The sequence below is a fragment of the Falco cherrug genome, chromosome Z (assembly GCF_023634085.1).
Source record: "Falco cherrug isolate bFalChe1 chromosome Z, bFalChe1.pri, whole genome shotgun sequence".
In the NCBI taxonomy this organism is placed as follows: Eukaryota; Metazoa; Chordata; class Aves; order Falconiformes; family Falconidae; genus Falco; species Falco cherrug.
The window spans coordinates 19389420-19411903 of record NC_073720.1 but is presented as its reverse complement, the minus strand read 5'-3'; the positions used below and the strand labels follow the sequence as shown (position 1 = coordinate 19411903).

The window sequence follows — 22484 nt, the reverse complement described above, 5'->3', positions numbered from 1 at the left end:
TCAAACATCAGTAGTAGTAATTACATTACAGAGAAATATGTATTTCAAGGCAGGAAATAGCTACTTCCTGGTTACAAGATATTTTCTATTATAAAATGGAACACAACTTTTTTTCAAGCTTTTTTTTTTCTAATTAGAAAACACATATAATTTCATTTTAGTATCTCTTATTTCATGGCACCTATTTTGGGACACAATGTAGTCTAAATCTTTCCTTTGTTGAAGTATCATGGCAAAAATCTCAGTGGCTTTAATAGGTTTTCTTCCATGGTTTTTATTAAAAAGCAAAATTGATATGTAGGGAAACATCTGTGGTTGCTGTTTTTTGGTTCTGGCAGAGGTAAAATACCCTTTGTCAGGGATCGTGTTTCCTCTTCAGCCATTTGGTGTGATGTTACTACCAGATACTGGTTAAGTGTACTAAGACCATAGCAAGACAGGAAGGGACAATGCAGTTTTTTGAAGCTCAAACTGAGGTTTTTAAAGGCTCAGATTCTTAAGATAGTACGCTTTAATACAAACTCTGCATGGAAAGAATTGGTATTGATGTATTGAATGCTCATTTCTTGTTGAGATAAATATGTATTGTTCTTTGTTAGTCTTATACTTTTGTTTGTAATTCCAAATAAGTATAGCAAAGATGGAGAGTAAAATGGGCTGTTGCTTATAATTTCCAAACAAGAAATTATCCAGAAAGTCATGGATGAGTTTCAGACAGCAGTCCTTTGTGCTTGAAAGAAGGATCTTGCAGCTTGTGCATATCTTAAGCTAAAAAAATTAATGAAATAATTAAGATTGACTGGAATTAAGTATTGACTTTTATACTGTCTTTCTAAAAACTAGTTAACTATTTTATCTGGAAGCATGACCTTGCAAAGTGGTACGCAACTGTTGGAGGTGTTGATTCCTTCCATCTCCCACTGGACTGAGTACCTCTGTGGGTTGTTCGGAGCACTAAGAAAGGGCCTTTAGTGCGTGTTGTTAGAAGGAAACAATGCAGCTACAAGAAACATTTCATTTGTATTGGAGATTGCGCTGTACCTAGGCTGTTTTTCTTTTTTCTTTTCTGCTGGTGAAAGTAGAACATGTTGAATGCCTTGCCTGCTGTGAAGTACATGACACTAATATTCATGTGTATGTGTTGGAAAGGAGCTCCTTGACTCAGTTATCATAATACAATCTGGTTGTGTTTGTAAGAGTTTGGATAGTGCCTGACAAATAGAGCACTTGTTCGGCTATCTAAAATTCAAACTGTTGTAGGGTGTGTTTGCTTGTATTATTTCATGGCCTTGTTTTTGAAAACCATTTTCCAACATTAACTATTCCAGTACGTGATCAGAGATTTGGATGGACAGTAATGAAACCTGTCATAGCTGCTAGTGTTGCACAGCACAAATCTTTCTTCTTTCTTTTTCTTTGAGTTTTTTTTCACCCCTGTTTTCTTTTGTATGCATTTTCTTTATTACTATTTTTTTATTATCTTTGCTTTTCTAGGTCTGGGTGGGTTCAGTCACGGAAATAACTATTGATGACCTCTGTGCAGAAGACAAGGACTCCTCACCATCAGAACTGATATATTCCATCACTCCACCTAGCAATGGGCACTTGGCTCTGAAATCTTCTCCAAACAAGAGCATCCTTAGTTTTACCCAGGCTCATATAATTGAAGGGCAGCTGGTATTTGTGCACAATGGTATGTGGTTTCAAAAATACCACCTCTGTTACCAAAATATTTCTCCTGTTCAGTATATTTGTGTTTGTAATCCTTTGAAGATCTCTTTGTAATGTCACAAAAATCTCAGAGTACCAGTTATGTGATGCATGATCTCACAAACTAAACAGGAAAGGGCCTAATGACTGCTTAAATGCTTGCTCACCAAGAAACCTTGGTGTATTAGTGGTTCAGTTAGTCACAGTCTTCTTTCTGAAAGCAGGTTTGCGGTAGGGGAATGTTGCTGTGGCTTTCAGAGATGTGAAACCCTTTTTTTTTTTTTTTACTATTGTCATTGAGAAACTCCTGAAACCTTTCTTCTTGCTACAGTGCAGAGCAATTCATGGACCAACAGTGTCTCAGATACCTACCACAATGTAGTTCTATTCCTGCGCAGCTCAGGGAAATGAAGTTATGGTTCATCTGGGTGATGTCAACCTGTCTTTCAGGCTGTGTAGGAATTTGGCTTTTAAACACTGACTTTTTTCTGCCAGCAGTCAGAGTTAGAGGTCGGGTTATTTGTGCTGCTGCTGCAGAGAGAATGTGTAGGGAACAAAAAAGAAATCAGGGCAGCTTCATGCACCCTTGAGTGGCAGAGCGGGGAAGCCACAGGAATGAACATCCCGGTGGCGTTCCAGCCAGAGCAAGAGTTGGGGCTTTTACAGGGCGATGGCTTCTTTCCTCTTGCTCCAGGTCTGTTACTGTGTTACCTCAACTGAAAGAGGAAAGTAGGTGGTAAAGAAGGAACAAACCCCTTTTGGAGAAGGAGATGGAAGAAGTACAGAATCCCAGAACCACAGAATGGTCAGGGTTGGAAGTGGCCTGTGGAGGTCATCTAGTCTAACCCCCCTGCTAGAGCAGGTTGCAAAGAGCCATGTCCAGGCAGGTTTTGAGTGTCTCCAGAGACCTTCTGGGAAACGTGTTCAAGTGCTGTGTCACCCTTAAAGTAAAAAAAATTCTTCCTCATGTTCAAAAGGAACGTCGTGTGTTTCAGGTTGTGCCTGTTGTCCCTTGTCCTGTCTCTGGGAACTACTGAAAAGAGCCTGGCCCCTGTCTGTTGACACTTGTCCTTAAGATACTTGTAGACATTGATAAGATCCCCTCTCAGTCTTCTCCAGGCTAAGCAGGCCCAGGTCCCTCAGCCTGTCCTCAGAAGGGAGATGCTCCAGCCCCCTCACCATCTTCACAGCCCTTCACGGGACCCTCTGCAGTAGTTTCCTGTCTCCCATGAAGCACGGAGCCCAGCACTGGACACAGCACGCCAGATGCGCTTCACCAGGGCAGAGCAGAGGGGAGGATCACCTCCCTCGACCTGCTGGCCACGTTCCCCTAATGCCCCCCAGGATCCCACTGGCCGCCTTGGCCACAGGACACACTGCTGGCTCATGGGCACCTTGCTGTGCTCCAGCACTCCCAGGCCCTTCTCCACAGAGCTGCCTTCCAGCAGGTCAGCCCCAGCCTCTGCTGGTGTGTGGGGTTGTTCCTGCCCAGGTGCAGGACCCTACACTTGCCTCTGCTGAACTTCATCAGGTTCCTCCCCACCCAACTCTCCAGCCTGTCCAGGTCTCGCTGAATGGCAGCGCAGCCTGCTGGGGTATCAGCCCCTGCTCCCAGCTCTGTATCATCAGCAAATCTGCTGAGGGGACACTCAGTCCCTTCACCCAGGTCACTGATGAGTAAGTTGACCAGGACTGGACCCAGCACTGACCCCTGGGGAACACCATGAGCTACAGGCCTCCAGCTGGACTCTGTGCTGCTGATCACAACTCTATGAGCTCTGCCATCCAGCCAGTTCTCCATCCACCTCACTGTCCACCCATCCAGCCCACACTTCCTGAGCTTACCTGTGAGGGTGTTATGGGAGACAGTGCCAAAAGCCTTGCTGAGGTCTCTTTCTTTCATTCGCTGCTCTCCCCTCATCCACCCAGCCAGTCATTCCATCATAGATGGCTATCAGGTTGGTCAGGCATGATTTCCCCTTGGTGAATCCATGCTGGCTGTTCCTGATGACCTTCTTTTCCTCCACATGCTTTGATATGACCTCCAGGATGACCTGTTCCATCACCTTTCCAGGGATGGAGGTGAGGCTGGCCAGCCTGTAGTTTCCCAGGTCCTCCTTGCCCTTTTTGAAGACTGGAGTGACATTTTTCCTCTAGTCCTCAGACATGTCTCCTTCCTCCATGACCTTTCAAAGATGATGGAGAGTGGCTTAGCAATAACATCTGCCAGCTCCCTCAGCACTCCAGAGTGAATCCCATCGGGGCCCATGGATTTGTGGGTGTTAAATTTTCTTAAGTGATCTCTAACATGATCCTTCTTGACTAAGGGAATGTCTTCCTTTTCCCAGATTTCCTCTCTTGCCTCCAGGGTCTGGGATTCCTGAGGGCTGGCCTTGGCAGTGGAGACTGAAGCAAAGAAGGCATTCAGTAACTCCACCTTCTCTGTGTCCTTCATCACCGGCGCTCCCACCTCATTGAGCAGCAGGCCAACATTTTCCCCAGTCATGCTTTTCCTGCTGAGGTACTTGAAGAAACCCTTCTTGTTGTCCTTGACCTCCCTCACCAGATTTAATTCCAAATGGACCTTATCCTTCCTTGTCACCTCCCTGTATGTTCTGTCCACATCCCTGTATTCCTCCCAAATGGCCTGTCCATTTTTCCACATCCCATAAACTTCCTTCTTTGCCAGAACTCCTTGCTCATCCATGCAGGCCTCCCGCCCCTTTGCATGATTTCTTATTCATAGAGATGCACTGATCTTGGGCTTGGAGGAAGTGATGCTTGAATATTACACAGCTGCTTTGGACCCCCCTACCTTCTAGGGCCCTAACCCATAGGATTTCTCTAAGCAGGTCCTTGAAGAGGCCAAAGTTAGGTCTCCTGAAGTCCAGGTTTGCAATCCTACTTTTTACCTTGCTGCCTCCACAGCACTTTCTTGCCAGCCCCGAGGCAGGCTGGAATTATTTCTAGTGCTCCCTTGGGTGCAGCAGTCATTCCAGATCTGTGCTGTGTCTTTATGAGGCTTGGTGCAGGTTAAAGTGCTCTGTCTTCCAATGCACTGTCTTGCAGAGTGCATATGCGTTGCTGAGATTGCTTTACAAGCAGCTGCTGGTGAGCTGCAAGTATCCTGCTCAAATAATTTAGTCAGGAAATAAAAGGTCAAGAGCATGGCAAAAGTGAGCCAAGCCATTTAAATTGTTCCGAGAGAGACTTTGACTAAAACCCCTTATGGTGGTAGGACGGTGGTAGTCTCAATGTAATGAAATTAATCCAGTCTTGGGTTCCAGAAAGGGCACATGCACATCTGTAGTCTTAGGAAGTGAATCTTAATACAAGTAAAAAGAATAGCAATTTTCATTTTCCAGTGAGTGGGAGTGTGGGTTGTATAGTAAATCTGAAAAGTAGAATTGCTCAGGTCATGTGTCAGCTCTTGCAGCTGCTCTGGCTCAGCCATCTGCTCAGACTCATGGCCTCTGGTGTTTAGGAAGTAGTTTGGACATGTTGCTTCTTTTCCTTTCTCAGTCTGTGGTTTTCTTTCCTCCTTCATCTTGGACTGTTGCTAGAATGTAGTTGTTACTTCCATTTTTTGCTTCCAGCCTTGTCCTGGGGCCTTTCCTTATCTGATTGCTTTCATCCAGCTTTTTACCCCTTTTTATCTTCAGCTGTTCTGACCATCATCTTGAGTTTTCTAGTGTGTGCTAGCTTCTTCGGCTCCTCCTGGGAAGTAACCCCACTTCATGTTCTCCACAGCTTGGTGTCTACCCTTCCTACTCACTCTAGCCCTTTCCCAAGGCAGCATCTTCTTGGCGGAGGCAGCCCTTCCATATCCTGGCTGCTCCTTGTGGCACCACAGATCTTTTACATCTGTACATAGCAGTGACTCCCCATCCTTGGGGTCCTTTGTATCGCCAAAGAAAGTACTACAGTACTTGGCTTTTATGCCTCTAACATTAGACCTCATTTCTCTTCATCTTTGTTCAGTCTTACATTGTGCTGCTTATTCTGTGCTGTGAGTTACAAATTTCTGTCTTTGTTCTCCTGTTTTCCCCTTAAATTTTGTGTTTGTTTCCTCTGTAGTCCCCAACTGTACTGTCACCAGCATAAATGCAGAAACAGGATATACATTCCCTTTTCTGTACTCCTCCTTCCGTGTGAGAATTCCTTCTCTTTTCCACCCTTGCTTCACTCCAGGGTGCTCCCATCCCACTTTCACAGTATGAGGCTTGCCCTTAAATCCTGCCAGTGTTTTCCTTCGAGGGGTACTGAATTGAACTCTTGTTGGTTCTGAAGCCTCAGGGTCTTTTCAGTGCAGTGTTTGCAATCCTCTTTCTGGGTCCTTTTTATCACCTCTGATCAGGTATGCCTTTAGAATTTATTTGTGACAAAATAATATGTGCTCCACCCAAGCAGCACTTCAGGATTTAATCCTGTTCCTGACTCTGCCAATGACAAAATGTCTGTATCAGTTGGGCAGTTGCCCTGCATTAGCCAAAAAACCGAAGTAAGGCTAAGTAAGCCTTTTTTTTTTTTTTTTTTTCCCCAACCTGAGGTAAATAGTAGACTCCTCAATGCCTTTTTACATGTGCAACTACTTGTGCATCTTCCATCAGAGAATAGAAGCTTTTAAAATAAAAACAATATGACCTGATCTTCTAGAGCTGCCTCGGTGCCAGGCTGGATATAAGAGCGTTGCCTAGGGGATTTAACTTTAATCTCAACCCACGTTCGATTCCTCTGATATGTTAATTTCTAATGAGGCAAGGAGTGCTGGTCTTTATATGAAAGTACATGGAATCCCTCTCACTTTCAGGATATATATTCATGTAGCAATTCTCATTGCTAAATTGGGCAAAGCAAGTAGAAGAGCAGTGATAACTGTTTGCAACAGTTAATGTTTCCATTTCTCATTCTCTCTTTTTACCTAATTAAGCTGGGGAGCCTCTACTTAAAGCAGTAAGTCAGTACCGAGAGGTGGATTTTTACAGCAATCCACTCAGACTTGTGGAGGTATTTTGCTATCGCTCATGCCAAAGTACACGCAGATCCTAAGATTAAAGAAAAAAATGTGCAAGTACACATAACCTCTGAAATAGTTTAAGCTGTGACAACATAACGCTGTTCAGCAAAGCTGAAGCAGAGTGAAGAGGTGAAGGAAACAACCTGAGAGTTGATTCAATCTTTCAAACGTAAATGAAAATGAAAGAACATTCTACTTGTTTTTCTCACCAGATTCCTTCTTTGCCAAAATATGACTGCTTAAGTGCTCCTTAGGGTCACTCCTAAGGTGGAAAAGGAATAGGAAATCTGGGTGTTGTTGTCTCCCCAAGTTTAACTTGGTTTTCGGCTCTACCAGGGTCAGTGAAGAAAGAATGTGCACTCTGCTGATTTACATCTAAGGGATGTCTGGCCTTGAGTGTGAACAACAGCCAGTAGTTTTTCCTTGGGAAGGTGTTCTCTGCATTATTACTTTATTTAATTCTAATTAAGGTAAGAGGTACTGACCAAAAATTGCTTCAGGATGTCTTTGGATATATTTCACTGTAGCCAGGAGAAAAAGGGGTCCATTGTATGTTTGTGTGTTTTGGATGACAAATGGAATAAGACAAGAATAAATTTACATTTTTATTTTCTACAGGAGCGATGTCTGGAAGCTTCAACTTCCAGGTAACAGACGGTTTGAACTCTGCACCTCGACAGACTTTCAGCATCACAGCTCAGATGCTTGTCATTAGCCTTGAAGTGAACAAAGGCCTTGGAGTCTTTCCAGGTCTGTTTTTAAAGGTTATTGTGACTTTGTCTACTTGGAAGAATTACATAATATATAGTTATTTGTCAGATAGCTAGTTGGCTAAAGTAAAGAAAACTGTACCTAGGAACATCTCTCTGTCTTGATTTTCAAAAGAACAGTTATGTTTTCTCAAACAACATATGGCTTTATTGTTTTGTAGTCTTTAATTTTTTGATATATGCATATGCTTGGAGTCATGGAAATTGGCAGTGAAATAAATAAGCGCAGTGTGACGATAACAGTGTCTGCCTAGACTCTGAACATTCCCCATTCAGATTTGTTTAAAACTCTATATTAATGTATTTAGAGGTGTCTTAGCTGGTTGTGATTTTGCCTGGTAAAAGCAAAAGTGAAGCTTGTGTCCATGGGATTCTGAATAGCACACGTAAGTTTGCCAGATTGCTAGTTTGCTTTCTTATTGTTTGAGCTGAGTTACAGAGAGCAGGACAGACTCACTGATGAATCAGAAGAACTGAAAGCTTTGGTTTGTATTTGTGTGTTTCAAACTAGTTGGATCAGCAGCTGAGTATCTTCTTAATGAAATCCCAGTCCTGTAGGAGCTGATGTGTTAAGAGTCTCACCAGAGCCGTTTACTGCTTTGCATTGGCAAGAGTAATTCCTCATTGAGTTAGTAATCTAACATTAATTATAGGATTAAAGATGAAATTAAGATTAGTCTTCTCTCAGCCATGTCTTGCATCACACTTCTGTTTGTGCTACCTTCTTTTTGGTCTAAACATGATCTGTACAGCCAGAGAGAGAATGAGAATTGGTAAAGCTTTATAGGTATTACATTGTACCTTAATTTATTAATTTGATACAGAAGGAGAAGACTTTAGCTTCTTAAACTTCCTGAATATAAGCAGCATAAACAAAGGCTTGCAACAAAAGCCACTTAAACACAGGCAACAAAAAATGAGATTGCAGTGGCATGATCTTCTACTTCAGTCAATATAAATGGGATTCACATAAATCCACTTACAGAGTTTATTAATCTGGGATTTTGGTGTGTAAGGTTGCCTCAGGCACAGGGGTTTACAGGAGTTCTATCTTAAGACAGAGATAATTGTAAGAAGAGTGTGCCTGGTACTTCCATGGAGGGCAAAGTCTCCAGACTGTCAATCTGTTCTCTAGTTTGCAAAATACAGTATTTCTTTCAGCACTGCAATCTGTATTCATCTAAGCCTAGAGTTTTTATTGAATTCTTGCTTACTTTGGGTTGGCAAAATTCCTTTTTGGTGTTAGAATACCAGCTTTTTCACCCATTCTCTTTATGATGCTTTTAAAAGATGTTCTGGAGCTGTATGGGTTTCAGCCGTACTTGCTTATCATGAAATTACTATTACAACAATGATGGTGCCAAATGGTTAATACACATAAAAACAATAGCCAGTGTCCTGTTATATTTTATAGCACTGGAGGAAAAGTTAATTTTGAGACAACTTGAACAATCTTCTCTTTAGAGAAGTAAAAATTGAATGTATCTTGAAGAATTTGGTATTTCTTCATGACTGGGTGTAAACTGTTCTCTTAAGCATATTGTTCTGCAATTTTATAAGAGCATATACTGCTGTTTTCTTCTGTGTTGGATATACCAGATTTGTTTATACAATTTATGGACTTTTTTTGTTCAACAGAAGCTTGTTTTATTCAATGTGCTAAGTAAATTGACTACAAGATATATGAGTTTTTTCTTACACATGCTAGATACCTACCATGTGGAAATTTGCTGTCTTCAGGGAAGCAGTTACTCAAAGAATGAATGACCCGAGTAGCTCTTTGAGAAGAAGAGGCAGCCTGCCTTCTAGGTTTTTGGAGGCAGAGCTGTCTAAGCAGTCCATAGATGAGATGATTCATAACTGTTTAACAGTGATAGGCAGAATACTCATGCCAAAGCACTTTCCAAATCTTAAATGTAGACAGTAAAAATTAACACCATAATTATTACATACCACTGATGGCCTTATGCTGTTGCGTTTTACTTGTATGGATAAGCTTGGACACACTTTACAGCACCCATCCTTGTGTGTCTTCCTCCCCTATCTCTGCCTCTTTCTCCTGTGTTTGGGTGGGGTTGGTTTTGCAACAGCTCTGTTCCTGCCTGTGGGAGCAAGCAGACAGTGTGCGCGCTTCCCTTCCCTTTCCTTCACCTAGTCTGTGGCTGGCAAATAACCTTCTTCTTCTCCCTGTTGAGGTGCTGGGCCAGAGCAGAACAACTGTGAGTGCTGGAAAAGGTTCTGATGTCTCAGGACAAAAGTGGGTGAAGGAGGAGGTTATGTTTGGGGAAAGATCCCATTTTACAGGAAAGCATGAGTGACTTTACTGTCTGTGGCCCAAGACTGTATTTCAGCCTGTGCTGTGAGATCAAGTCTACTAGGAATAGACAGGGACTTTGTGGCCCCCATGTCCCTGCACTGTGATGGTGGTGGTGTGGTAATCTGGTACACTTATGAAAAACTGGAGTGGTAACTTCCATTGCTACAGTGTGATCATATTTGACAGTTACTCCATCTTACTCTGTTATAGCAATGAGACCTGATTTGCATAAGTAAGAGATTATTGAGAAATAACTGAGTTTGCAGATACACGTGGTCTGATTAGCTGTTGCTTTCAGTTCTATGTTCCTGACCACATCTGCTGTACACGCAACACAAGGTCATGCTTCCCTCTTTGTCACACAAAAAAGGGAAGAGAGAGGAAGAGAAGGGAGACTTCTTGAATTAGACAGAGTATGGGAGAATTTTACTAGACCTGAGGAACTGCTTCACTCTTCAGAGCAGTATGGACAGAGAGGCAGGGGAAAGCAGGCAGAGCCAGAAGTTCTCTTCATTATAACTTTGTTTCAAAGTAGATAGGGTTTGAACCAGGGCACAACTACATGTGAACAGGCCGAATCCTGGCATTACTAATGGCTTTGCAGAACATCCCCATTTTTCAGTTTCCTTACCATACTTTTCTTCTGAATATTATAGCACGAACATTTATTTTGTGTTAATTCCTGTGTAAACATTATGCTTTATTGAATATGTATTGATAATTCAGACTTCAGGGATATATACAGCTAGTATCTGAAGTTATGTATTGCAACCTGTAAAAGCTTGTTGCTCAAGAAAGAAGGAAAATTTTAAACATGAGGTAGAAGTGGGGATGGGGAATAGGATTATATGAATCTAGTGCTCCTCCAAGAGTATCATTAATCGTGAGATTTAGGTTACTGAGTGTGTACCATGAAACAGTGCATCAAGAAGAAGCCAAGTAAAAACTCTTTTTTCTTTTAGGAAATTACTAGGTTTGATTTTGTCACAGCTATGTCAAAAATAGTTTTGGTTTGACTAAATGCCAGAAGGGTCTTTATAAATCTTTACAATATTTAAGCCAGACATTACTGGTGGTGTGGTGCTATGTATTAAAAGGATTTTGTTACCCCTTAGTCCCTGTCCATCTTAATAATACATTATTTCAGTTCAGGCCGTTATTTCTGCTGTGTGATGCTCCTCCTAGTTTGTTTAAACCAGTATTTATTTTTTAATTTCATTTAATGAAAATCATCTTTCATATCAATAAAGTGTGGTTCAAGCTTCTGGTAATAATTGATTTTAGTTTGTGTGTTCACTAGAAACTTTGCTGTGTTAAGGCTTCTTTCTGCCAAGTCACCCTGCCTTCTGTGGGCAGCTGGGATTACCAAAATCATTAACAATGGTGACTTCAGCTGGAGTCTGAATTCAGTTCTAGACATGTAATATAGGAGCAGGGCTCTTTATACATGCTCTATTCCTTACCTTGGGTTGTTTTTGCAAAAGCTAGTATTTAGGGATTACGTGTCCTGAAGAGAGCTGCATTTTTAAAATTTGTAAAACAAATGTGCATTCTACTGATGGGCTTTTTGATTGAAAAAGCTGTAGAAGAGTTGTAACTGGAAGATAACCAGAAAAAGAGGTAAATCTGCTGATCATGTAAAATGTTTTTAAAATGCTAAGTAGAATACCTAGATGAGAGGGTGGATTGTGCGTACAAAACATAGCTTTTGGGAAAAATTGCTGTTGCAAATATATGTTATTACAATTGACATTTTTTAGGTTTCAGGAAACCTATTTCACGACACGATCTGAAAGCTGTAACCAATGATGTGACCAATGCAGGAAACAGAACTATAACTTTTATGATTGTAACTTCCCCAAAACTTGGAAGGCTGATCAGAGTAAATTCTGATAATACTACTCAGGAAATCCTCAGTTTTACGCAGTCTATGGTAAGCATTTACTTTATAATAAATAGTTCAGGGGTAGATTGTTATTTCAAAGGGCATCTCAGTTGCTTGTTCTTCGTTGGATCCATTTATATCTGTTAAGTAAGCAGGCATATGTGATCCATCAGTGCATGTCACTAATTATCTGGCATCTAGTAATGAATGCAAGAGGAGCTTTTGTTCCCCTCTACTTGGATACTACAGGGCCTTGGCAATTTCCACTGTTCTGCTTGTAACAGTATTTTTCAAGAAGAGCTGTTCTGGTGCCATTAACCAGCAGTCCAAGGTTGGAAGCCATTAGTTTTTGGCAGGAGTAGCCTTTTGCTCTATGAAAAGTCCAAGTATCAGACGCATTTCAGCTGTACGCAGCCCTCATGGGTGTCCCCAAGAGGACTTTTATTGACTTGACTGGCTGCGATATTAAGTGTTTAAAGAATCTTAACTGTGATACAGGGTCTCATACTTGAATGACTAAAACATGGCAGCTCATGTAACTTGATGGAAAACATTCTTTTGCATCTGAAAAGAAATTACTTACGTCTGTATGCAGAATCTGAACACAACTGTGTGCGCTGCATGCACTAAGTTATTCTCAGAAAATCTAAGCCGGGGAGATAAAAGGAGCTCAATCTTTTGACTTGGCTGGAGGAAAAGTTAAGAGATAATTTGGTCTTGATATATGCTTACAGATTTTAAAAGTGGCAGTTTGATTTAGTGTATGAAGGAATGAGAAAGTTTATTGACCAAAAATAAAAACTTGACCAATAAAACCTGGAAAAAAGGTTGACATTTTTATTAGTTGTCCTCAGATTTTGAAAAAACCTGACCAAGGACTGTGGTGGGGTGAATCTTCACTTGAACTTTATAAATCAAGATGAACACAGAATATATAATCATAAAACTGTGTTCTAATCCTATTATGTTATTGGTTTTGTTGCAATAGTTGCTGTGTTTTGCCTTGCATTATGAAGGAGATGAACTGTTTAATGATACTGTTCCCTTCTGTTTCTAAAATATGTGATTTTTATGAGCATTAGATGAAACAGTTAAGCATGTCAGACAGAAAATCTTTCAGCTAAGGTTTTGAAGTGTTACTCTTTTTGCTACGGATATGATCTTTACATACGTTTATCAGACAGTGCCATGTCAGAACATGCTGCGTATTCTCTATAGCTTCAGTTCTTACTAATGTATAGCTAACTTTCCTTTGAACTTTGTAAATTGTGTAAGAATTTGAGCTGTAATAACATGTATGCCTTTCTTCTCTGTCAGAAGCATTTGTATTGGCCATTTTCACTTCAAACAATAGAGCTAAGTGACTTACTGCAGGTAGAATTAAAGTATTCTAACCAGCTTGCTATTTATTATGGTAGAGAATGAGGTATAATGGAGAGAAAAGAGATACTAAAGAAACTTTCATGGTCTAGCCTGTTGTAGCCATGTGAAGTTAAGTATCAGTGAGAAAATGGCGTTGATATTGTAAACACTGTATATTCCTCATATAGTGGAAAATAAGATATTAAATTTCTGTTTGTTATTAAGAAGATTGTAAACCTGATTTTAATTGAAAATATTTTGCATTAGTTTAGTTCTATGGGTTTTCATTGATTTCATTCTGTGTTATGGAACTTGAAATTTCACTTCTGTAAAGTACTGTGCAGCTAGCTTATAAAAGCAGTTGGCAGTTTTGGTATGGTTCTGAACTCTTCCCTATTCCCTGTGGTTTATTGCTTTGTTGCTAAAGAAAAAAAGGAAAAAAAAAAAAAAGAATTGAAATCACTATTGCTTTCATTCCAAGAAATTTTTTTTTTCATGGACAATTGTTGTTCAGCCAATACAAGAAAATTAGTTGCATATTAAACACACTTGAATAACCCAGTAGTTTTTGACATTATATTTTTTTCTCTGCCAGTACTTTCTATAGTATTTTAGAAGTATTCTCATCTTGCAGCAAGCCACAGCTTCTTCATTATAGTTGAAGTAATTACAGAGGTAAACAAAGAAATCCTCACCAATTCCATTGTCTTCTCAGCCCAGATATTAGCATGGGTTTGCAATTGAAAAAAAAGAAATAACCCTATTAAGATTGATACTAAATGCCATTGAATATAAGGGTGCATATTGTGCCTGTTCTTGTTACAAAAATTTTCTTACTCCAAACTGAGGTCCTAGAGGCATGCTTTGGAAAGTTATCTTGAACCAACATATCCTTTTAATATCAGTTTTGTTTGTTTTGTCCTACAATAGCCGTTAAGAATTAAATCAATATAGGGAAGGCATAAACCTGGAGATGTGCATATGGGATTTTACAACATCAGTCTGAATGTTTTATATAATAAGATGCAATGGTTTTGAGGCTGCTGAGAAAACCGACCCTGAAAGCCCTGTTTCCCTGTTGATCTCAATAGGGGCTCTTGCAGTAATTTCAGGATTAACACTCTGTAGTCTCAGCTCAGATTCTATACTGCTAAAATGATTCATCTGTGATAGAAGCAGGGGCTTTTTTGTTTTCTTTTTTTCACGCTTCCAAGTATATGTGATAGGAATGTGTGCTAATGAGTTCCTCCAGGGTGTTTGCATATTCTGTAGAGTAAGTTACAAACAGTAAACTTAGAACTAGCACCATCTCAGACAGGGATCTCTCTGGCAATTAAAAACAAACACATGCAAGCCAGGTAAGTAGTTGCCTGGGACCTTGCCAAGGATTTAATAGATATAGCTGTCTTCTCTCCAGGCCACTGAAGGCACTGACAGGCAGACCAGACACCAAATTTACTGGATGAGATTCAAGTCCTCTTGACTTGCAGTTATTAGAAATCCTGTTGCATTTTCAATGTATTATGATCAATGTATTGATCTTAAAAGTTTGGCTGTTTCAACTGATGAGAATCTCAGTCTGAAAACTGCCTTTTGCTTTGGAGCCTAAAGAGATAAATGGTTGTATATTGTATAAGCATGTGTTTTTCTGATGATTTACTGCAGTATTTTGCAGTACTTTGAAGTTTACATTCTCATGGTGGGACTGATAGGATTCTCTTGAGTATGATGACCTGCAAGGTCAGTAAAGGCAGGTATAGGACAAGCCAGGTTCCCTCCTGTCTCGTAGGAATCCCTTTCTTGCTGTGAGGTGGTAGAAATTTTCCACTAAGGAACTCCATCAGCAATTTGGTTGTAAATGGGAGTATATTTCAATGGTCATTGCACCTCTTTCTGATTTCTGTAGTCTCTTACCAAGTATCTGTTGACATTCAACATGAAATACCTGCATCAAAGTCCTTGTCAAGCCTTCAGGCTTTCATATGCTTTTTCAGGACAGTGAGGCCCACTGGTATCCTTATAATGAAAAGTGATAGAATGAGAGCAGATGGCCTCAAGTTGCACCAGGGGAGGTTTAGATTGGATATTAGGAAAAAATTCTTTACCAAAAGGGCGGTCAAGCACTGGAACAGGCTGCCCAGGGAAGTGGCTGAGTCACCATCCCTGGAGGTATTTAAAAGACGTGTAAATGTGGTGCTTAGGGCCATGGTTTAGTGTTGGACTTGGCAGTGTTAGGTTAATGGTCTGACTTGATGATCTTAAAGGTCTTTTCCAACCCGAATGATTCTATGATTCTATATACTGTGCATGGACTAAGGAACAAAGGCCTCTCTTGAACAATGTTCTTAAGATATTTTTTTTTCTTCTATCCCCATACTTCTGTGTTTAAAATTATTGTCTTGTTATACTTGTGGCTTTTCTTTACCTGAAACAGGTGGATGAAGGTGTGGTCATGTATGAGCACTTACATGCCGAGACAGCTGATTGGACTACAGAAGATTTCTTTACATTTACTGTCTCCTCTCCACCGTCAGCTCTGGACCTCCAGGTGTTCCATATTGTCATTTCATATGAAATTACCCGGCATGGTGGGAACAGTCGTCTTCTGGCAAATACAGGTAAAGATGCTGTACTGTTTGGTCTCCAAATTGTTTCTGATCTGTCAAGATTCCAGTGAACAAATGTGAAAAAACAAAGGCTACTTTCTCTTCAGTGTAACATATGATGAGAATACTTCTGTCACAGTGTATAGTGTAGATAGCAGCTTGGAAAACTGCATCACTACATCTTTAAAAATGAGATGAGCTACCTGTGTTTGACCCTTCCTACGGCTGTAGTGAGTATTCTTCATTTTGCTGTAACGGTAGATGAAAACAATGTCAGAAGCTATAAGATACTGATATTTCTTTAATTTGAATGTATGTGTTAGTAGAAAGTCTTGTCTCATATATGACTTTATTTTAAAAACAGTGGTAATATATTTTTAGCCATGACATGTGGAAATCTAGGATACCATGAAGGAAAAACTTTTCTGAGCATCAGTGTTTGATTTCTAATTTCTGAAACAGTGCATCTATAGTTGATTTCTAAGATTCCCTTTTCCTTTCTGCTAGGTGCCATAGTCCAGGAAGGAGATAGAGTGTTAATCAACAAAACAAATTTAGATGCTTCAAATCTATTGATTAAGCTACCTGAGATACAGCGCTCCATGTATGAAGTTTGGTATCAAGTTGTATCTTTACCCCAACATGGCATGATTTTTGTTGGAGAAAGAAATGTCACCGAAGAAAACCCTAAATTCTCCCAGTACATGCTGAACAAATTTGGAATCGTGTACGTACATGATGATTCTGAGTCGCGTTATGACAATTTCACTTTTGCTGTTTGGTTAAACCTGAAGAGCAAGCCTGCAACAAAGCCCCATAGCGAAGTTTTAGAGGAGATGTTTAATATCACTGTTGTTCCAGTGAATGACCAAGCTCCAGAACTGAAGACTAAAGGGCTGCACTTGAAAGTCCTGCAGGGAGATGTGTCAGTGCTGGGGTCAGAGAGTCTGAAAGTTGAAGACCTAGATAATGCCCCAGCCGAGCTCAAATACACCATTGTTAGCAACCCAAATAATGGTTATTTAGCAATGAAAAGCAATCTCACTGTCTCTATAAAGGATTTCACACAAGCTGATGTTGACAGTGGTAAAGTTTGGTTTGTACAGGATGGAAGTTCATCTTCTGGGGTGTTTTATTTCAGCGTGAGTGATGGTAAACATCGCCCTTTATACAAACTATTCAGTCTTGAAGTCATACCAGTTGCTCTTGTCCTGGTCAACCTTACCGATGTTGCACTTCTGCAGGGCCAGACATCTGTCACTATTACTAATGTTCAGCTTTCAGCTGTCACAAATGGAAAAAGCACTAATATCATGTATGAAATAACTCAGCCACTCAAATATGGGCACCTGATGATTGGAAATGAACAGGTTACTAAATTTGAGCAGGCAGATTTGTACTCAGGAAGGCTGTCTTACCACCTGACAAATCTCGCTGCGTCCAAAGAAGTACTGGAGTTTATGCTTTTCACTGCAGAAGGTAATCTAACAGGGCAAGTGCTGAACATCACAGTGAAGCCTTTAATACGAGTTGTACCTGACATGCAGATTTCAAATCAAGCAGCTTATAAATTCAGAAGCAGTGACCTGGATGCTTCTGAGCTAGCTAATTTGACAAATAGTAATCCTAGATTTGAAGTGTTAGTGCCCCCTTCTCATGGAAGGATTGTAAAGAAAAGGTTTGTGAGTGATGCAGTGTTCGAAGACACTCAGACATTCACCCAGGCTGACATTGACAGTGGTGTTGTGCTTCTAGACATAGATACAAATATGACAGGCACTGATGTGTTAAATGACTCATTCACTTTTATACTCAGGGCAGATGCTGTGCAGCCTGCTGTTGGACATTTTCGGTATTCTATTGTGCCACACGGTCGTTTACTTGTGCAAGATTTTACAACCGAAGTGCCTTTCCTAATGAGCACAACCACTTTAAAGATTCACACTACCTCAAAGGACGAGGCACCAGGCTTCTCTCAGAATGAAGAGCTCACAGTAGCACCACAGAAGACAGAACCAACCATGGGGTCAGGGCAGAATCACTGGGGAAATCTACATGGGGAAGGTCCATTGCTAAGTCTGGCAATGGGAACAAGTGGATCTGTGGGGACTAAGACCACAACCCAGGTTAATGCCAGGAGTCCCAGAGAGCAGGCAGGTGAGAGCAGCAAGCCTTGGTACGTCATTATTCCCTTGGTCCTGGTGTCTGTGCTACTCACTGTTGCTGTTACTTCTGTGTGCATTCTGCTAATGTGCCAGAAGAAGACGACAAAACCACTTGTCAAAAGCCAAGCAGATGCAGCTCTCGGTAGTCCAGATCAATGCCTGGAACAGAGCTTGACTGTACCTAGCGTTACAGTGACTCCTCTACTGAAGGGGGCTGAACAAAGTACAGCCTCAGCGTTCGTGTCAGTAAGACACGAACAGCTGCTTTCTGCAGTGGTTTCTCCAACTGCAGAATGGTCTCTGCAAAACGGCTGGTTAAACCTTGATCCTGAGATGATCCAGTATTGTCGAAAAACAAACCCAACTCTGAAGCACAATCAATACTGGGTGTAGTTATGGCGAATTTTGGTCACGCTAATTGATGTAATATGGCGAAGAGAGTATACATTGTTGCCATATGATTTGTTTTTTATTACACTTATTTATTATAGGTCAAATGATACACTGTTTGATAGATTAATACAAATAAATTGTGACATAATAAAAATCTTGCTGATTATGGTGGCCATAAAAAAGGATTTCCATTTGGTACTTAAGCAAAACTCCCACTTAGTTCCATGCAGGATTTGACCCCATAGATTTTGAGTGTGCCCTGTGTATGCAGTACTTTTTATTTCCCATGATGGGTAAAACAGAATGTTCTGTCATGGATTATATGTTTTTAATATAATCACTTTTTTTGAAGAACAAAGTTTTCTGTAAAGGTCTTATATTTTTTCCTGAACCACCCCTTCTATGTGAAGAACTTTCAACTGTTTCTATAAAGTAATTGCCAAGGTGCTAGTGTCAATAATGTCATTTTGACCCGAAGGCTGTTTGGAGGCTGGTACTAAAGAAACAAAGCTGTGATTATTTTGTCAGGTGTTCATCCAAGTGGCTGAGCTGGAAGTCTACAGTTCAGCTCAGCAACAATAGTACAGCAATGACAGTATAAAATGATTCTGGTAAAATACTGTTGGTGCAAGACATTTGTTCTTTTGTTTATCTTTTTCCTCATTTGATACTGAACTCTAGCCTTTAACGTCTGCAGATAAAATACATCCATGACCTCTAATCCACGTGGCAAAAACTGTAATTCTGCCAGTTAGCCTGTCTGCTGAATTATCTTTAGGCTTAGGTTATGTCTGGAAGTGTATTTCAAAATTTCCTGCTCCTGACAAAGGGCTAAATTCTGCCTTCAGCAGACCAAACACAACTCTCTGGACTTGGGATGTTCAAGGAGATGGCAGTAGAATCAAGCATTCTGCTGCATACTGCTGTGTGTTGTGGAGCTACTGACAAACTGCTTCTGAAGTTTCACGACTTGCCCTTCATCTCCCAGAGTACTGAACACATGTACCTTACACGCTATGACAAGTACTACCTACTCTAATTTTACTCTGGTGGTAAATTGTGCAATAATTTCCTTGCAAAGGGTATGCATTTTTGTACTTTTGGAAAACCAAGCTCAATAGTGATGAGCAGTCTCTGGTTAAGGTCCAGTCTTTCTTCCACTGAGGACAACAGCTATTGACTTCATAGAATGAACTAACTTCAAGTGCAGTGATCTTAACCAGTCTCTTACTAACCACTGAACTTCTCATCTTTTTTTGTACTTTTGTATTGTTACAGATTCCAGTTAGCTTCTCTGTAAAAACACCATGGTCAGTGTAAGGATGCAGTCTCAGCACTGCACTCAGTTAACACTGAAATATGTTTTTTGTTTGAGCCTAGGTACTGCATTTTTTACTTTTATAGAATGGATGTATGGCCTCAACATCCTTGGTGCTATTCATTTCACACTACTTTGTTTTGGATTTTTTTTTTTGTTGTTATTGATGATGACTGTCTGTGTTCCTGTCATTTATATATTTCAATGATGGGAAATTTTCACTAGTGAGGAGGGCCACACTAAGTCTCTGTTTACTGCTGTGTTCTGGGAACTAAACGCAGGAGCAGTGGAGGAAGTCTTTCTCATCTTTGTGACCTCTGCCATGGTCAGCTGTGATTGTGGTGCGTTTTGAGGCAATGCATTTTTCAGAGTACACTTCAAGGAGAGCAGTCTGTGTCAGTGGAAAATATGCAAGTCACATCTTCAGCTAGTCAAGCTGGTGATCACTAGAGACTAGAGATTTGAACCCTTTATATGCTCAAAGTAAAATGTATTTGAACCCTGATACACAGTTTTTATTTCTCTGTCGTTTCCATTTTTCCCTGATGCCATCATGAGCAGGTTTGAATTCCAAGCAGTGCAGTCAGTGTAAAAGGCTGGGATGTTCAGGTGTCCCAGGTGGACTGGTACAGATCTGCATTGTTTTTAGAAACTCTTAGCCAGAGAGGTGGTGCAGCCAGCCATTGCAGGGACACCCCGGCATCCTTTGTGGAGGTGCAGCTCTATGTCTCTTGCCATTTCCTGAGACCTCTTCTACTAACACCAAGGAGACAGCAGCTTCCTCCAGATCCCAGCTGTCAGCTACCGCCTGCCTCCAATGCCTTCTAGCCTGTAGCAGGAACCTGGTCCCTTTACACTTCCTCCAAGGTCTCATCCAAGGAGTAAAGAATTATAATTCCAGCAGTTTCCTGACACTTAAAGGATCCTGTCTTGCAATTCCCTACCACTGAGACCTTCCTCTCAACAGCAAAAGAGGCATCGTTCTCCAGTACTTACTGGGAGGTGAAGCATTATGCCTCCAATTTGGTACCAAAATATTGCAGTGCTGAAATCTGCTGGAGTCCAGTGACAAAATCCATGCTGTGGACCTGTGACAGGCTGAACAGAAATATGGAAGTGAAATGTGTTTGCAAATGTATTGCAAAGACAGATGTGCCCAAAGTTGTGGTGCTCTGTGTGCAGTGGTGATGGAACACAGGGCTACTGTAGTGGTGGCAATGGTGAAAAATGAGACACAGGAGCGACTGAGTCATAAAAACAGCAATGCAATTAGAACTCCACGATTGAATGGGCTTTCCTGAGTTTCTGCATTTGCATGGTCTGATGAAGAAATCATACATGAAAAATGTAGAAGTGTGGTAGAATTTGTGCTGGCTGTTTTGGCTTCAGCATAATGGGCTGAACTCTTGCTCTCTGTTTCCAAAATGCTTGTGGCTGACAATAGATGTCCATTTCCAGTAGGTCAGGCATTATGGAATTGTATTTTGAGCATTGGGCTGAATTTGTAAAGCATTGAGGGGGTTTTTTTGGTGTTTTGGGTTTGTGGGTTTTTAGGTTTGGTATTTTTTTTAATATATATATATATATAAAAACAGCCCAGATGCCTAATTCATCAGTGAAATGTGCCAGCATTCAGTTTTCTCCCTAGTGATAACAAACATAAGAAATGCCTGCCATATTATGGAATGTTTTTAATGAGAACTTTATATGGATGTAAGTATATGTGTCAGTGATTACCAGGTTTCATATAAAATACAGAGGTAATATTGTAACTGATAACTATGTATGGATTTTGCTTTAATCTCCTGATTACCTGCCCTGCATCCCCAGTCAAAACAAAATAAATCTGGTTGCGTTTGTGTATGCTTTCCCTGTGGACAATACAGAATAGTTTCTGGCAGAGGACAGTTCATCTTGGTCCTACAGAGATACTTAATATAGGTGAGAGGAGTCACCTCTGGATGAGCTGAGGTCAGTGGCTTAGCTAAAAGTCCACCTTTGAGATGGTAGAAACTTGCTGGGATGAATCTCATCCTGGGTTTCCTAAGTCACAATCAATCTAGAAAATGCCCAAGAAAAACATTTTTTATTTATGCATTCTTTTTGTTTATACATAGTTTGTACTCAGGATCTGTTTTGTATTTTTTGGTTGTTTCACTTAACCTTGAAGTTGTGTGTTTTATTTAGGGAAGATGGGGTTTATGAAGGATGCCTTTTCTTACCAAATGGACTTCTAAATGGCAGCATGAAAGTGCCTTGAGAACATACACAGAATCAATAAATGGTTTTGTTTATAACCCACACACTTATGTTTTTGTGTTTTCTTAAAGACCTGTAAAGTACTGCAGTTGGTGCAGAAGCACAAGTTCCCACTGACAGTACCAGTGTTCTTCCAAGTTTCTGACATTTATTTTTTGAATTGGACTTGTGCTGAGATTGCTGTGCTGTACCCAGTGTTGTGCCTCTGACATAACACATATGGTTGGAATAGGAGAGACATCATGCATCTGCCTGGCTGTGTTGGGCACTTGCATGAACGTAACAGCAAAATAAATGCACTGCTCTGCACTTGCTCAGACAGGACTGGGTTTATTTCAGTAACTTTTCCTGTTTTTTAACTGTACATGCTTAGAAATAAAATACTAATTTTTTAAATGTTAATACATTAGTACTGATGTGTCTTTGATTTTCATCTTGACCAAAAATATACACTCTCTCCAGCCGCACACCAAATGCATTGTTTGACCTGATTTTTGAGGTTTTGTTAATCAGAATGTAGTTGGTTTGTAGTTGTTCCTGTAACTTAAGATAAGGAACGTTTTTCTTGAGATGTCAGAAGTGCTGATGGGCTGGGGGAGCATCTTCCCCAGTGTGATGGCTCAGCATCCTGAGTGCAGAAATCTGTGTCAGCAGCAGCAGCAGTCACTCTTGGGGTCAGGTC

General features: G+C 40.6%; 1 protein-coding gene across 1 annotated transcript in view; it reads left to right on the top strand.

Annotated features, from left to right (window-relative positions):
• Window positions 1-21844, top strand: part of LOC102054047 (chondroitin sulfate proteoglycan 4-like) — a 44447-nt gene extending 22603 nt beyond the window's left edge. Inside the window, exons 6-10 of the mRNA XM_055699590.1 lie at window positions 1495-1693; window positions 7346-7477; window positions 11575-11747; window positions 15496-15679; window positions 16175-21844. Coding sequence (XP_055555565.1) covers window positions 1495-1693; window positions 7346-7477; window positions 11575-11747; window positions 15496-15679; window positions 16175-18225 — 2739 coding nt within the window. The 3' untranslated portion in view covers window positions 18226-21844. The remainder of the gene's footprint in view (window positions 1-1494; window positions 1694-7345; window positions 7478-11574; window positions 11748-15495; window positions 15680-16174) is intronic.
• The last annotated feature ends 640 nt before the right edge of the window (window positions 21845-22484 follow it).